The sequence below is a fragment of the Schistocerca gregaria genome, chromosome 2 (assembly GCF_023897955.1).
Source record: "Schistocerca gregaria isolate iqSchGreg1 chromosome 2, iqSchGreg1.2, whole genome shotgun sequence".
NCBI lineage: Eukaryota > Metazoa > Arthropoda > Insecta > Orthoptera > Acrididae > Schistocerca > Schistocerca gregaria.
The window spans coordinates 90,064,188-90,081,637 of NC_064921.1; the positions used below are offsets into that span (position 1 = coordinate 90,064,188).

The window sequence follows — 17,450 nt, forward strand, 5'->3', positions numbered from 1 at the left end:
ACGTCAAGCAAATAATTGAGGACGTAGGTTGCAAGTGCTACTCTGAGATGAAGAGGTTAACACAGGAAAGGAATTCGTGGCGGCCTGCATCAAACCATTCAGTAGACTGATGACCCAAAAAAAAAATCTACCTCCTTCCAAAATTTGGAAAGCAAAGAGCATACAGTAGGAGAGATCTGCTGTCAGAGGTATCACAACGATTTTCGCTCATACTGTAACTTTCCACTCGGTCGTATCGATCCGTCCCCATCATCCTTGAAAGTTTGTAACTTCATCAGGAAACCATCTTTTATGCGGGACACGTGCGAGCTGTTTGTAAATGGTGTTTCCAGAAAAATCCTGAAACAAATAATCTTCACCACAAAAGAAGTTACGGATACCAAAGCATTATTTCTGCGCGATGAGGTGCTGGACAAATCCGGAAACAAAATTAAATTCGTAATTATATTCAGACGTACATTTATACGGATCAGGAAACTGAGAAAGAACTCTCTCTCTCTCTCTGTTCGTTATTTAGTCACCTACAAAACAGCTTTTAATGAAGTAATCAACGAGAAGAAAATTATGGTCAATTACTGGTACGCATCGTTTGTCATTAGTGACGGATATTGAATATGCATTATCTTATGTTTACACAGAGGCAAGGTCATACATTTTGTAAACAGCTTTAGTCAGAGACCACTCATCAACATCCCCCGCCGGCCGATGTGGCCGAGCGGTTCTAGGCGCTCCAGTCTGGAACCGCACAACCGCTACGATTGCAGGTTCGAATCCTGCCTCTGGCATGGATGTGTGTGATGTCCTTAGGTTAGTTAGGTTTAAGTAGTTCTAAGTTCTAGGGGACTAATGACTTCAGATGTTAAGTCCCATAGTGCTCAGAGCCATTTTTTGAACGATTTGAACCTCCCTCCTGAAGCTCGCCTCAGTGGACACCTGGGTCTACACTCGTGTACTGATCCTCATCCCATTGTCTTCTTCTAAGAGATATCGCTTCAGAGGCGGCGTTATAAGATGTATTCCCACTTGACAGAACATCGCCGTCACGTCAAAACATTCCCCTCTGGAGTTCAAATTGTGGCATTCACACACGCCGTCGACGAAACGTTATGGACACGTCACGTCACTTCACCGTCACGTCAAGGTTTCTCGGAAAGAATGTTTCGGTGGGCCATAGCGTAGCCTACATGGCGAGCAACTGGTACATTAAGAACACAGTGTGAACTAATACGAAAGCATTCCCCACTGGCACCTGCCGCGAAAAGATCTTAATATGTACCGGAAGACAATACTAAGTTAAAGTATTTTATTTTATACACTGAAAGAATACACTGCAAAATAAACCATACATATCTTGTTCAAAGTGCTTCACTCACGATTTTTCTGGTGGAATAGCGGATAGAAAAACCGAGAGTAAAGCTGATGCGGCGGGCAGAGGTTTAAAATAAGATTCGTATAGATTAACGACGAACAGCAGGCAGCATAAATATATGTAAAAATAGTTCAACCACACTAAAACGGCCCTTCTAGGCATACCGTAGGCAAACCATCAGCTTATGGGCGAGGTGATGTTGGGTGACTAAATCTTGAATTTCTCTTCATAATTTTTATTCGTATCTTGCTTAACAGATAAAAAAACCTGTTGTTTAGACATTCTGAAATATTTATAGAACGATGACTCCTCTTCCAGATCCTTGTAAGCAATGTTGAACTCTCCTTCTCAGTCTCGATTTTTTAACATTTTTCTAACTCAGACTCTCTGTTCCTCATCATAGAGTACGGCAGCAATCATTGGAAACTGTTTTAAACTAAATTTCGACATTTTCTGGCGTTCTACCATAACTACGAAATAGCACCTCTGGCGAGTATTTTATAGACCATCTGTATCATCATGACGTTCTTTCGATATTGACGCTCCGTGTACTGTGAATACTCGGGAATTACTTTGACCGTCGACGTTCGAAAACGTTACGGTGACGTTTCGGCAATTGTTAATCCACCGATACTGAGTCACACCTCATCTCTGGAAGATGTGAGCGGTGGTGTTGGGGGAGGGGGGGGGGGGGACTCTCTTACGTCACTGTCAGTGCTAGAGGCGTGTTTAGCACCTGCCGCTGCCGGAAGCTGCCGGATGGGCTAGCTCGGCGATAAATCAATGTTTTGACGTCAATGGCCGTCAAAGGACGTCGCCATGGAGACGGATTCGCTCGACCTGCCGCGTGCGTCCTATGCACACGTGTTTATGACCAGTCTGGTGACGCACGTTCGCCACAGATTTGTCTGCCCTCCGGCTTTTTGTGCTGGCTGTGTCGTTGGCCACTACAGAATGGGAAAATATGTTAGCCTTAGAACTTACGAGGTAATCTCGAACTCCACCTTCAAAAGTTCTTCAAGCGCTACTCAAGCAGTAATGAAATACTTTCTGTTGCTGAGTGATATTTCTCTTATATGGCTTCATTAAATGCTCTGATAAGGGAAAAGCATCATCAGCTACAATTATAAAATGCATTGGAGTGTGAGTTCCTGATAATATTTCTGGTTTAGGAATGTACATTAAATTTTCAGCAACACTAAGAATTTCACAGAGGGAACTGTTCTGGAACACTTCTCCATCACTGATTCTCCCATTGTAACCTACACCCACACATGTAAATTTATACTGTGCATCAACAAGTGCCAGCTGTAACACCTCGGTTCAGTTCACAGTGATAAAAGCTATAGAAAGAATAATTTAATAGTTTAGAATCAGAATTTGGTAATTGCAGATCAAAATTATAGTATATCAGCAAGTAGTTTAACGTGTAAGTACAGCTAAGCCGCGGAAGCTCTGCCATGTAGAAGGCAGTGACGTTAAACTCTTGCGGTGAAAAACCTATAAAAAGTCCTGATCGTCATTATTGCCGCCTTTTTTCCTTCATTGTTTAGTTAAAGGGCGGGGAACTCGTGTCAGTCAGCGTGACAATAATTAGATTGGACTTTATCGTGTTAAGATTCACGATAAACTGTTCGAATATTACGGAGGTTAAAAGTGATGTAGTGTACGATCTCTGACTGTTCGTAGCAACGAAGTATTAAGGGGATCTTAGGTCTTTAGTGCTATATTGGAACTTTACGGACATATAGACGACAGAAACTCAAATTATCTGCTGATACGAGTGAATTCAAATGTACCGGTATTCAGATATTAACGTGTGGACCTTTGAAAGTGTCGTGTGCCGTTAGTTGCGAATCTGGATATAGAGAGCGTGCATATCGGCATTTGTGGACTATTTAGATTCCTCCAGGCTAGGAACCTTTTAAATGGACCATCATCCATCACTGTCTTAATCCTTGAATATAGAGTGAAAGTGAAATACAAGAGTGTTGTACTTATTTCATTTACGTAGTACAAATCAGTGAAGCTTTTACGGAACCAAAACTATTCAGCAGTAAGTCAGCACCATCTAGCGGAAAGCGTAGGCATTAACTAACACGCTAACTGAAGTGAACGTTTACGTGTTTTGCGGACTGCTTAATATGAACTTTTGTGACTCTTTGAAGACCCCACTCCCTCCGAAAGGTGGCGCAGGCTGTCTTAATCATAAAAGGGGAGAGTTTTATCCTGGCAAATTACTAAATAAAAGCGATATTTACAAGACTCGCAGTAATAGCAACACAAGGCCCGCACCTGATCAGAGAGTCGTCGCTGTCATGCCAGGAAGTAAAGCCGGTAAACCTACCGACGATACGTATCTATGAGCAGATGTCGACATGGAGTACCCAGAAAGGGAACCACAAGAGAATTGGGGATGCTTCACAGTAACACAATGCTGTTACCTCCTTTGCAATTATGGTAGTGTGAACCCATACATCTTGGTGGTCGGAATTCCACATGCTTCCCGTCTAAAGCGCCAAGACAATTTGAAAAGCTGCACACGTCTTAGAACTTTTCGATATATGTTTCCATTGACTTTCTGCTGATGGCATCTGAAAGACAGAAAATCTGATGTGAAATGTCAATACGACTTTCATACACATGAACTGAACAATAAGTATGATCTTAAAGTCTGGAATCACTACATCTCAGACACATTTTCCCCTAACAACTGAAAATGATGGATTACGAAGCGCACAAATTTTGTCTGAAAATTCCTCAGGTAGGGGGGAAACAGTTTTCGCCTGTAAATTGTAAGGTCCAATTCTTAACATAAATTTTTACAATTTAGGTTGCTTTTTGAGTATAACTGCCAAACTATAAAAAACATGTGATAATGCATGGACACAGGTATAGCTGAAGTTTTATCAGAGATTCATCCTTCCACCAAAACATCTTTTGGAAATTGTTAAGAATGCCACTTTAAAGAATTTGTTACTATTTCTAATGAAATTACCAGAATAATGGGAATGCTAGGGGTTTGGCCACTAACTAAACGTAACAAATAAAGCTACATCAAAAAGTTGTGGCAGAGGCACCCATAACACTCACACCCCGAAAAATGTTTCTTCCTGAGAGTAACACAACTAACCAAAATGGTTTCCTTATTGTACTTTTCAGCTCATTTAAATGTGTTATTACATTAACTTATTTTGCTCATGTTCTCATGAAATTTAACAAAATCAACATATTGTCCTGTATGAATCCTTCAAGCAATGGCAAAATGCGTCACAAGTTTCAGGAATAATTAAGGGTATCGAGCTTACAGATATAATGAAAACATTGGGCTTCTGTAGCTTTCTCCATTAGCCACAAACCTCAGTGTTAGAATTAAAATAAAGAAAATTATGGAATTAGTTACAGCTTACAAGTATGCACAGTACGTACGGCAGCCTAGTAATACTAGGTTTGTATAAACACACCTACTCACCTCTTTGAAGCTGGGATACTGTCCCGCATAACTGTGTTTTGCTTCGTTATTCTTGGACCTACCAAACGAAGCAATGTCGAAAATTCCGTCTCGCCAATTATCAGAAAAATTTTGTACGTTTCCCTGTCCTCCAACCTCATTTCAACGCATAATAGACTGTGCAATTCACGACTATCCTCGTTACGTCTTAAAATTCAATACTTACTCCATCATCCTCTATCATTCCAAAGTAAATTTCTTTGTCGACGTCGCCAAGATGGTACTGCACAAATGACTGCATAAGCAGCAGCTGCCGTTCTCAGTAGCCATTTTCTAAAATATTGTTGCGGAATATGCAGTATTGCGTGTACAAACGCAGCTACCAGATGGCATTCCATCTCTTGGAACAGGAAGTTGTACCATCTTATTGCACCATTAGTGGCGCAAAATGTGTCCTCGACTGTACAGGGCTTTAGGGCGGGTATGACATGCTGGCGGAGCCTATCGCAGTAACGCTGACCTGTCACACTGCGCATCTTTGGTCCTTGAGCGCTAACCTGTCAAAAAAAAAAAGTGGGTCAACGGTGGATGTAGCCTTGAAGTCACTCTATACGGTGACACGTTCACCATACAGAGGAACATCATGCGCAGTGACTGTAGGTGAAGATCCCCACACTCGGCAATTCTGTGTGTTCACCTCGCCCGTCAGAGAAAAATGAGCTTCGTCTGCCCATAGGATGGTACAGTGCCAGACCTCGTCAACTTCTATCCGTGCGAGAAAGTGGAGAGCAAAGTCAACATGTCGTGCGTCAAGTGGTGCAATGCAAGCTGCTGTAAGATATGGATCTTGTACGGAAACCATGTGACAGTGCCTCGAAGCACCTTCCATACAGTGGACCACGGGATGTTCAACTGTCGTGACACCGCACTCGCACTGCCCGACGATCGGTAATTGAGCGCAGCGTTCTCTGCCGTAGCAACCGCGATTTCATCAACCACCTGTGGTGCAATCGGACGTCGGCCTCTTCCTGGAGCGACGCCCAGTCCTCCCGTTAATTCGAACTTCTTCATCATGGTCCGCATAACAGGTGGAGGAAGAAGACCCTTCCGTAATCCTTTCTGCAGGCGATTTTCTCGAAGTGTAGCTACAGGATTACTATTGTTTTGCTAACAGAGCTTCGCCAATAATGCCCTGCTCCTTTTGTCCAAGCTCATGTTGATACATCAAGATGCATCAACTGATGCACTGCGACTGGTCAGTTGTGTGAGACTAGGAAACACAATGACTGATCACGGCATCTGGTGGCCATAGAACTGGACAGTGGCGTTGTGACGCATGGAAATCGTGCACCTATACTCTGGACATTAATGCTATCAAATTTGGTACTCACACAGTAATTAGTTTCCGTGTTATAACTCGTTAAATAGGGAAAGTTTAATTATAACCACCCGGTTTATTAGAATACTGTGCAAAAATTTAAAGCAAATCGGTCAGGAACTTTTAGAGACTTTGCTAACACCATATCCCCGGTGTTAGCAAATTCTCTAAAAGTTCTTTATGTATACACACATCAAAAAAAGTTTTGCATCACATCGGTTCCGAGAGTTCCGGAACCTGTACAGAAAATTGGAATAGAGATCAACATAAACATCATTTCCGCCTTTTTTATTACTCAGAAAAACCACACATTGCATGTTGTACCACCATACAGCAAGACCTTCAGAGGTGGTGGTCCAGATAGCTGTACACACAGGTCCCTTTAATACCCAATAGCACCTACTCTTGCACTGATGCAAGCCTGTGTTCGTCGTGGCATACTATCCAAAAGATTATCAGCGCACTGTTGGTCCAGATTGTCCCACTCCTCAACGGCGATTCGTTGTAGATTCCTCAGAGTGGTTGGTGGGTCACGTCGTCCATAAACAGCCCTTTTCAATCTATCCCGGGCATGTTCGATAGTGTTCATGTCTGGAGAACATGCAGGCCACTCTAGTCGAGAAATGTCATTATTCTGAAGGAAATCATTCACAAGATGTGCACTATGAAGGCGCGAATTGTCCATAAAGACGAATGCCTCGCCAATATGCTGCCGATATGGTTGCACTATCAGTCGGAGAATGGCATTCATGTATCGTACAGCCGTTACGGCGCCTTCCAAGACCATCAGAGGCGTACGTCGGCCCCACATAATGCCACCCCAAAAAAGCAGGGAACCTTCGCTGCGCTGCGCTGGGCAGTGTGTATAAGGCATTCAGCATGGCCGGGTTGTCACCAAACTTGACGCCAACGATTTTCTGGTTGAAGGCATATGCGACACTCATCGGTGAAGAGAATATGATGCAAATCCTGAGCGGTCCATTCGGCATGTTGTTGGGTCCATCTGTACAGCGCTGCATGGTGTCGTGGTTGCAAAGATGGACCTCATCATGGACATCGGGAGTGAAGCTGTGTATCAAGCAGCCTATTGTGCTGTTTGAGTCGTAATACGACGTCCTGTGGCTGCACGAAAAGCATTATTCAACATGGTGGCGTTGCTGCCACGGTTACTCCGAACCATAATCCGTAGATAGCAGTTATCCACTGCAGTAGTAGCCCGTGGGCAGCCTGAGCGAGGCATGTCATCGACAGTTCCTGTCTCTCTCTGTATCTCCTCCATGACCGAACAACATCGCTTTGGTTCACTCCGAGACGCCTGACACTTCCCTTGTTGAGAGCCCTTGCTGGTACAAAGTAAAAATTCGGACGCGATCGAACCGCGGTATTGACCGTCTAGGCATGGTTGAACTACTGACAACACGAGCCGTGTACCTCCTTCCTGGTGGAATGACTGGAACTGATCGGCTGTCGGACCCCCTCCGTCTAATAGGCGCTCCTCATGCGTGGTTGTTTACTTCCTTGTGCGGGTTTAGTGACATTTTTGAACAGTCAAAGGGACTGTGTCTGCGATACGATATTCACAGTCAACGTTTATCTGCAGGAGTTCTGGCAACTGGAGTGCGAAATCTCTAAAAGTTCTTGACCGATTTGGTTTAATTTTATATAAATACAGGGGGTCCCATTTATCTTGCCCACCCCAAATAACTGTTTATCCAGATGCAAATTACAAAATGATTGAAGCAAATGTTCTTTAGCCGTCAGGGGGAATCAATCAGCATGATTGCCTTTGTTGTAGCATTGCTTTTTACAATGATATGATGAGCGGTATGACCTTTTTATATGGCACCGTGTATTTTTTATCAGGTAATTCCTTTCCTTTCATAAAGACCTATTCAAAAGTGTATCACTGAAGCCCAACGTTATTAATTACGTAATACAACATTGACGTTTACGCTCCCAGCGCTTAGTGCAGGTACTCGGGGTACTTGAACACATCCACGTGCTGACGTTCACAGAGGACGAATGCAAACATAAGTAGAATGCTCGCCCGTCATTCCGTCAACGATCGTCAGTTGAATAGTTGTGTAAATAGAATGTACACCAACGAAGAGAAGGTAGAAATGGTACTCATCTATGGGGAATGTAAGTTAGCAGAACAGTAATTGCAATACTGTTTTCTTCTGTACGGGTACATTATGTACGGTAGTTTAGTCTTTTTTAATAGTGTTGAGTAGGGTAGGCACACAGTAAAGGCTGACCTTCCTACAAACTGCATCGTCATAACGTTTCTTTTATTGTTGTTGTTGAAGGTAGCCGAAATCCTACGCAGACAGCGGAACAGTACAGAGAGCGATATCCCGACAAGAATCCACCTTCCCGACGGATGTTTTCTCGTCTTGTTGCGACGCTTCAGGAAACAGGAAGTTTCAACCCACGACGACAAAATCGTCGTAACACTGGCACAGACGAAGCTGCCGAAGTTACTGTTCTCGCTCCCTTTGCTATGAACCCACATGTGAGCACACGACAGCTAGAACATGATATTGGCATTTCTAAAACCAGTGTACATCGTATTTTTACACGTCACCGGTTCCATCCTTACCATATACACCTACATCAAAAATTGCATGGGAATGATTTCCAGAATCGTGTACAGCTGCGTCAGTGGGCACAGCAGCAAAACCTCGCCAACGCCAACTTCTTCTCCAATGTTCTTTTTACCAATGAATAGTCCTTCTCAAACAAAGGACAGGTAAATACAGGAAACGCGTAATTTTGGTCCAGTACAACTCACGATGGCTTGGGCAAGTGGAACATCAGCTTCAATGGAGAGTTAACATCTGGTGTGGAATGCTTGGTACTACAATTACTGGCCCTTATTTCGTCAGTGTTAGTCTAAACAGAACGGCATATGTCAACTTCCTCAGATGAATTCTTCCTCCTCTTCTGGATGAAGGGCCGCTAAGAACCAGAACGCTTATGTGGTATCAACACGATGGATGTCCAGCACATAATGCCTAGCGTTTACGTCGTGTTCTGAACCGAAGGTATCCTGCCAGATGGATAGGTCGAGGAGGGACAGTTCCTTGGCCTGATAGGACTCCTGATTTAAATTCTCTGGACTTTTTTCTTTGGGGATACATTAAAGACGTTGTCTATTACGATATTCCAACAACTCCAGAGGACATGCAAGAACGTTTCGTGCTTGCTTGTAATTCTCTTCCGCAAGCAACACTGGAAGCAGTAAATAATTCTCTTTCCATCAACTAGTGCACAGTGTATCGGTGTCCAGGGTCACCACTTTGAGCACCTTTAAATGTTCTATTCCTGGGCAATGGTACAGGAGAGTCAAAGTCAATGTTGTATATTTTTACTTGGTTTTTGTATATTTTCTGACAACTCCAGTGCGTGTGATCCGCGGCTCCAAGTCAATGTTGTGTTACCTAATTAATATGGTTCAGATGGCTCTGAACACTATGGGACTTAACTTCTGAGGTCATCAGTCCCCTAGAACTTAGAACTACTGAAACCTAACTAACCTAAGGACATCACACACATCCATACCCGAGGCAGGATTCGAACCTGCGACCGTAGTGGTCGCGCTTTCCAGACTGTAGCGCCTAGAACCACTCGGCCACAGCGGCCGGCTGTAATTAATAACGTTGTGTTTCAGTGACATCTTTGAATAGGTGTTTGGGAGAGTAAATGAATTACCGAATAAAAAATAGAAGGCGTCATTTGAAAAAGTCATACCGCTGTTCATATCTTTGTAAAAAACAAAACTACAACGAAGGCAATCATAGTGATTGATGCCCCCTGACTGCTAAACAACATCTGCTTGAAATATTTTGTAATTTACATCTGGACAGTTATTTAGAGCGGTCAAGATAAATGGGACACCCTGTGTATAGCATTTATTAGAGCATCACGTAAATAAATATTTGAAGTAAGTCGGTCAAAAGCGTTTCGAAATTTTTACTTACAACATATATTTAAAATATATAGCCTATTCCAACAACTCCAGAGGACATGCAGAAACGTTTCGTGCTTGCTTGTAATTCTCTTATTACTAATGTCCAGTAAACATGAGCTATCAAATACATTCCTTAAGAGTTATGAGCACGTGATCATCTTCGCTAATTGGAAACACAACGCTTCTAATGATTTATTGCGCATAACTTTTAAGGTGTGCCTTTTAGAGGAAATGTCTACTGGACATTTTTTCTTGATTTTTGTACATACTACTTCTTCTCAAAATGAGGAAAGCAAAGAACTTGCAGTAGAAGAGATTTGCTTCACTGTATCGAAGATGAAAAATTGCTCGTATCTCTTAGGGTATGCATTCTCGACCCTGTGTTTACTTTCTTGCTTCTAGTATCGTGTACTTTCAACTGTATGCTTTAACACCATTGATTACGATACACCCTATATATATATATATATATATATATATGAAAAAATGTCCAGTAGACATTTGCTCTAAAAGGCACACCTTAAAAGTTATGAGCAATTTTTCATTAGATGCGTTGTGTTTCCAATTAGCGAAGATGATCACGTGCTCATTACTCTTAAGGAATGCATTTTAGACCACATGTTTACTGGACATTTTTGCTTGTTTTGGCCCTCATTACCAATTACCAAAATATGGAAAGCAAAGAGCTTGCAGTAGAAAAGATTTGCTTCACAGTATCGAAAATGAAAAATTGCTCGTAGCTCTTAAGCTATGCATTTTAGACCCTATGTTTAATGATACTTTTTTGCTTCTAGTATCGTGTACTTTCAACTGTATGCCGTTATTTATTATGTGTGTGTGTGTGTGTGTGTGAAATGCTTGTAGGGATGTTACAGGGCAGGTTGTACTGAGACATAAATGTTAAGAAAGAAATTCGATACGTTGCTCCGTTTCCGAGTTATTTAGCATTGAAGTTAGCCAATCGGGGCGCGCTCACAGTCAAGTGGCCTGGCAGGGACGGTGTCGCCCAACGAGTGCTTTGTCTCGTTACCTGAAACTTGAATTTACGCGAGCGACGATCTGATTGGCTAACTTCAATGCTAAATAACTCGGAAACGGCGCAACGTATTGAATTTTTTTGTAACATTCATATCACAGTACAACCTGCCATGGAACATCCCTAGAAGCGTTTCAGACATTTTCTGACCACACTGTATATATCGTTCCAAACGTTTATTAGAATTCATGTAAAAACTTGAAGTAAATCAATAAAAATCTTTTGAAGATATTTGGTGACAACGTTAAATAACTACTCGTGTTTGCGTGGCAGTAGAGTGGTAGAGATGTGTCGCGTTGCGGTTGCAGCAGCAGCTTCCGACCGATGGTGCCGCACGCGCTGGAGCTGAGCGGCGTGGGCCCGCGCCTCAAGAGGGATCTGGCCGTCGACCCCGAAGACGTGCTGGCGCTGTTGCAGCTGTGGCAGGCCGAGAGGCACGGCGCCCCCAGGTCCGTACCCGCTCTGCTGGCCGGCTGTTCAATTGCCGTAGGAATAAACATACTGCAGGCAAGCGAGTCGCTCACGGCAGAAGCTACTGAGTGCAGCGGCAGGCAGCAGTGGCTTGGTTAAGGGTTCATTTCCTGGCAGCTTTCTTCATTACTTTTTTGCTAATACATCGCTCACATCGCTCACATGCACTCATAATGCATGTGACCTTTCTATAAAAATTTCTTTGTGTGTGATAACATTCAACATACTGATTTCGAAAACTTTCTCCTCATCTAACGTGTACTCTATATATCGTATTCAGCTACTGAACAAACTGACACTTGGTTGGCCCTGTGTTGCGCATGTGAACAGTGCCGTGAAATAAAGCTTTATACTTAATTATATACAAAATCTGGTATAAAGAAAACTAATCTCTTACAGTCCCAAAAGGATCCAATTGTGTGCTCTATCAAAACTACATAACCAAAATTCAATACTGAAGTACATTATGAACGTTGCGTGACAAGAAGTGCAGTGTTTGACTTGGACTATCCACAAAAATAAATTATTGCTCTACTCAAAAAGAAAATAACTGTTTGAAATTACCGACAATGTTCACTAAAAATTAATATGCTTGCTAGCACAACTCTTGACAATGCGGACTACACACAAATGGTTCAAATGGCTCTGAGCACTATGGGACTCAACTGCTGTGGTCATTAGTCCCCTATAACTTAGAACTACTTAAACCTAACTAACCTAAGGACATCACACACATCCATGCCCGAGGCAGGATTCGAACCTGCGACGGTAGCAGTCGCACGGTTCCGGACTGCGCGCCTAGAACCGCGAGACCACCGCGGCCGGCGGACTACACACACTGTTTGCTCAAGAATGCAAGGTGAGATCTGCCCTGAAATAAAAGTGACTTACCTCTTCCTCAGGATGATGCTTTTTGTGTCTGGCGTAGTCTCGTTCCCGAAAGCAAATACAAATCAGCAGCTGTAGCAGCTAAAGGGAAATAAACTACTCACTACTAATTTCTCTCTTGCTGCTCGTGCGAAACGATCTGTTTCTTCATGTGGCGTAAGGTGAAATGCGCACACGACAAAATATTCAAAACTTTACTATTGATTATGGAGGTGGGTTTTACATAAAGAAAATCGTTCGTCAGAAATCAAACTCTGATTATTGACGAAAAGGACTGCACTACCTAAGAAGACGATTGGGAAATTCTCTCATTACAAAAGTTGATATCTCAAGTAATTGCGTAATTTGTCAAGTAATGAAAACAAAGAAATCGCAGTAACACTACTCATAAAATTTAAAAATTATAGAGCGCAGCAATCAGTCGTCCTTTTTCTTTTCTTTTTTTTTATTTTTTATTTTTTATTTTTTTTTTTTTTGCAGATTTTATTTGGAAACTTCAGATTTCGGCTAGTCAAAGAAGTGTGACTGACGCCCGGACAACAGGGAACTGACATGCATTGAGACTAGAAAATAGTGCACTGATAATAGCTAGGGACTAAACGAAATCTGCATTTGCCGAAAAAACCAGCAAAAAAGGACGACAGATTGCTGCGCTCTATAATTTATAAATCATATCACAGCCGCTGAGTGCACCCACGTTCCTAATGGAAAGTAAGGTGACTAATCATAAAAGTTATTAGTTATCTGAGGGACAAAGATTTCCTTCAATTAACTTTTTAATTCTTGCGGAAGAGTTCGTTACCTTTAAAATTCTTCCAAAATCTTCTCCATTAATGTAAAAAACGAGAAAGTATTATAAATGAGTTTTCGTGTCCACAATGAAGTACTTCAGATAGTTTCTCCCAGATTCACAAACGACAAATCTCATCCTCTGTAAACCTCTCTGATCGCTACTATGCCTGAAATAATAATTCCCCAGCGCTACACAACTGACTCGCAAATCAACCACAGATAAAACCAAACACAGCGTATAATACCTCAACGACCCCCTTAAAGCCAATTAAGACACAATATCATAATATGAAGTAGGGAAGAATTATATTGGCAAATACGACATCTTTGCCGATAAGCTAACACCAAGAAGTTTTGATAACAACAATATTACACATCACTGAGAGCTTTTGTTATGAGAAGAGGAGGAAGAAACCTCAGATTTAATTAATGGACAAATATCCAAGTGATAATTGCAATTAATATCTTGAAAGCGAACTCCAAGGAGATGTTAGTCAGAGATAACTTTTATGTGCAAGAGAGTTGTAAGCGCAACGAAGAAATTCAATGCGCCTACAATACTCTTTCACAGAAGAAGTCGCTTGCTGGCTCTCGTCCTGTAAAGAAGTGCGAGAACAATTCTTGTCTTAGTTACTGAGAGTATGGAACGTGACGAGATTGTTTTGCGTTCAGAAGTGTTTCTTGCGTGACGTGATTCACGAACTTCGGAAACCAATTTTCTAAGCAGACACAGGAACTGATAGACGCGTTTAACAGTGCATAACGGATTAATTGAACTTTATTGACGAAACTAGTGAATATTGGACTTGACTTTCAAACAGTTGGAAGTAAAGGAAGAGTGGATAGTATATCAAAGGACTACACTCAATTAGTCTCGAGTAGGACACAATCACACGACTTCACGAAGATAATACAATTACGCTGAAGAGTCAAGTTGTAATTGACAAGAAACTTAATTTTAATGGAACTGACTTTACCAACCAACTGCGTGTGCGTGTGGTGCGAAAGTTATAAAGTATTTAGTGGCCAAGGAAAAATAAACTGTACGTTCCAAGTGAAATATCAAGCGTGACTACATTATTAAGTGATTTAATCAATGATAGTTAACCAACGACTGTTCAGCAGGGACAATTTAATCTGAATATCAAAATAACTACTTCATTAATTGAAAAGAGAACTTTTGAACTTTCTTTTTAACATTACGGCGTAGGTTCACTCAGACGTGATCAAAGAGTATCTGTGGATCTCTATTCAAACAGGTTCAACAACTACATAGCAACGAGCCAACAACGTACGAGAAGACTGATAATTACAATGTTTCCTCGCAATTGGTGGTGTGTACGATGCGGATGAGATAATATTTAACAACTACTGCATATCCGAACAATGAATCATAAATCAGAAGCAGCATCCATCGTACAGGGTGTTTCAAAAATGACCGGTATATTTGAAACGGCAATAAAAACTAAACGAGCAGCAATAGAAATACACCGTTTGTTGCAATATGCTTGGGACAACAGTACATTATCAGGCAGACAAACTTTCGAAATTACAGTAGTTACAATTGTCAACAACAGATGGCGCTGCGGTCTGGGAAACTCTATAGTACGATATTTTCCACATATCCACCATGCGTAGCAATAATATGGCGTAGTCTCTGAATGAAAATACCCGAAACCTTTGACAACGTGTCTGGCGGAATGGCTTCACATGCAGATGAGATGTACTGCTTCAGCTGTTCAATTGTTTCTGGATTCTGGCGGTACACATGGTCTTTCAAGTGTCCCCACAGAAAGAAGTCACAGGGGTTCATGTCTGGCGAATAGGGAGGCCAATCCACGCCGCCTCCTGTATGTTTCGGATAGCCCAAAGCAATCACACGATCATCGAAATATTCATTCAGGAAATTAAAGACGTCAGCCGTGCGATGTGGCCGGGCACCATCTTGCATAAACCACGAGGTGTTCGCAGTGTCGTCTAAGGCAGTTTGTACCGTCACAAATTCACGAAGAATGTCCAGATAGCGTGATGCAGTAATCGTTTCGGATCTGAAAAATGGGCCAATGATTCCTTTGGAAGAAATGGCGGCCTAGACCAGTACTTTTTGAGGATGCAGGGACTATGGGACTGCAACATGGGGCTTTTCGGTTCCCCAAATGCGCCAGTTCTGTTCATTGACGAAGCCGTCCAGGTAAAAATATCCTTCGTCAGTAAACCAAATGCTGCCCACATGCATATCGCCGTCATCAATCCTGTGCACTATATCGTTAGCGAATGTCTCTCGTGCAGCAATGGTAGCGGCGCTGAGGGGTTGCCGCGTTTGAATTTTGTATAGATAGAGGTGTAAACTCTGGCGCATGAGACGATACGTGGACGTTGGCGTCATTTGGACCGCAGCTGCAACACGGCGAGCGGAAACCCGAGGCCGCTGTTGGATCACCTGCTGCACTAGCTGCGCGTTGGTACCTCTGTGGTTGCCGTACGTGGTCGCCCTACTTTTCCAGCTCGTTCATCCGTCACGTTACCAGTCCGTTGAAATTTTTCAAACAGATCCTTTATTGTATGGCTTTTCGGTCCTTTGGTTACATTAAACCTCCGTTGAAAACTTCGTCTTGTTGCAACAACACTGTGTTCTAGGCGGTGGAATTCCAACACCAGAAAAATCCTCTGTTCTAAGGAATAAACCATGTTGTCCACAGCACACTTGCACGTTGTGAACAGCACACGCTTACAGCAGAAAGACGACGTACAGAATGGCGCACCCACAGACTGCGTTGGCTTCTATATCTTTCACATCACTTGCAGCGCCATCTATTGTTGACAATTGTAACTACTGTAATTTCTAAAGTTTGTCCGCCTGAAAATGTACTGTTGTCCCAAGCATATTGCAACAAACGGTGTATTTCTCGCTGCCCGTTTAGTTTTTATTGCCATTTCAAATATACCGGTCATTTTTGAAACACCCTGTACGAGTTCGCATTTCTGTCTCCCGTTCACCAACGGGGACCTACGTCATCGCGCATCATGTCCCAACTCCACTGCGAGAGCTGTGGCAGCCGTAGCAGCTCTACGGCGTCGACAATATCGGCATGCGGTTGGAGTCCAGGAACGCCATACAAGGGTCAAGAATATTATTCACTACTCACTTGTGAGCTCATTCGTCTTTGTTCCAGTGATATAAAAGTGAATTATTTACAATAGCAGAAAACATATGATAACCCTACACGCGTATCAATTCCGACAAAGCCGCTACACCTTTATACGAGTAGAAGCTGCTGCTACAGTGTCGATGTGGCGCCGTGGATAACCTGGCAGTTCTTCATATTTTCGATTAACTTGTGATCCACTCTCATCAGGTACATTTTTTTTCGTTTGTTAATTCTATATAATATGTATGTGATGTTTGTAAATGTTATTTGACGCGCAGCTTTGTTAAAGTCTAGAACTTTCGAAGTAGGCTAACAGCTTGTGCTGCTCGGTAAAACGGGCTATTTCTTCGCTCAGAAACGTGCCGTGGCCACATACGATGGATCAAAACACTCAGTTTCGTGGGTACTTTTATTTAATGCGTACATGAGCACGGCAAAATACATTATCAAAGTGTGGTAGTGTACAAACTCTGAAATACGGCATAAATGTGGGACGCAATATGACCGCTCAGCACTCTCAGAGCACTCCAAGCTCTCCCGACAATGCCGGTATAGCTTTCTTGTCAGAGAGCTACGGCGAACAGCTCTCGAGATGGAGGTTGCCGTCTACACGAGAGGCCTACAGTATATTCGCAGAGAGCGGCGATCTGAGATCCTGCCCCACTCTCGGACACTGCAGGCGAGCTAACCTGCGGCACTGTTCATACGGCTCGTACTACACGAAAATGTTCTCTGACAGTGTACAAGTGACGAGAGGCCGACACACCAGTATAAAAGGCGGCGGGGAGTGTTCTGGTGTCAGCACAGAGGCAGTAACAGCAGAATCGATATGTCGTGGGAGCTCCGTGACTTCGGACAAGAACTAGTCATTCAATGTCACCTCAGTACCAAATCCATCAGCGACATTTCAGCCTGTCCAATTCCACCCAAATTGACTATTCTC

The 17,450-nt window shown here is 42.7% G+C and overlaps 1 protein-coding gene across 1 annotated transcript in view; it reads left to right on the plus strand.

Moving 5' to 3' along the window:
- LOC126336393 (uncharacterized) overlaps positions 1-17,450 on the plus strand; it is a 262,692-nt gene that overhangs the window by 173,982 nt on the left and 71,260 nt on the right. Inside the window, exon 5 of the mRNA XM_050000069.1 lies at positions 11,516-11,656. Within this exon, the coding sequence (XP_049856026.1) occupies positions 11,516-11,656 (141 nt within the window). The remainder of the gene's footprint in view (positions 1-11,515; positions 11,657-17,450) is intronic.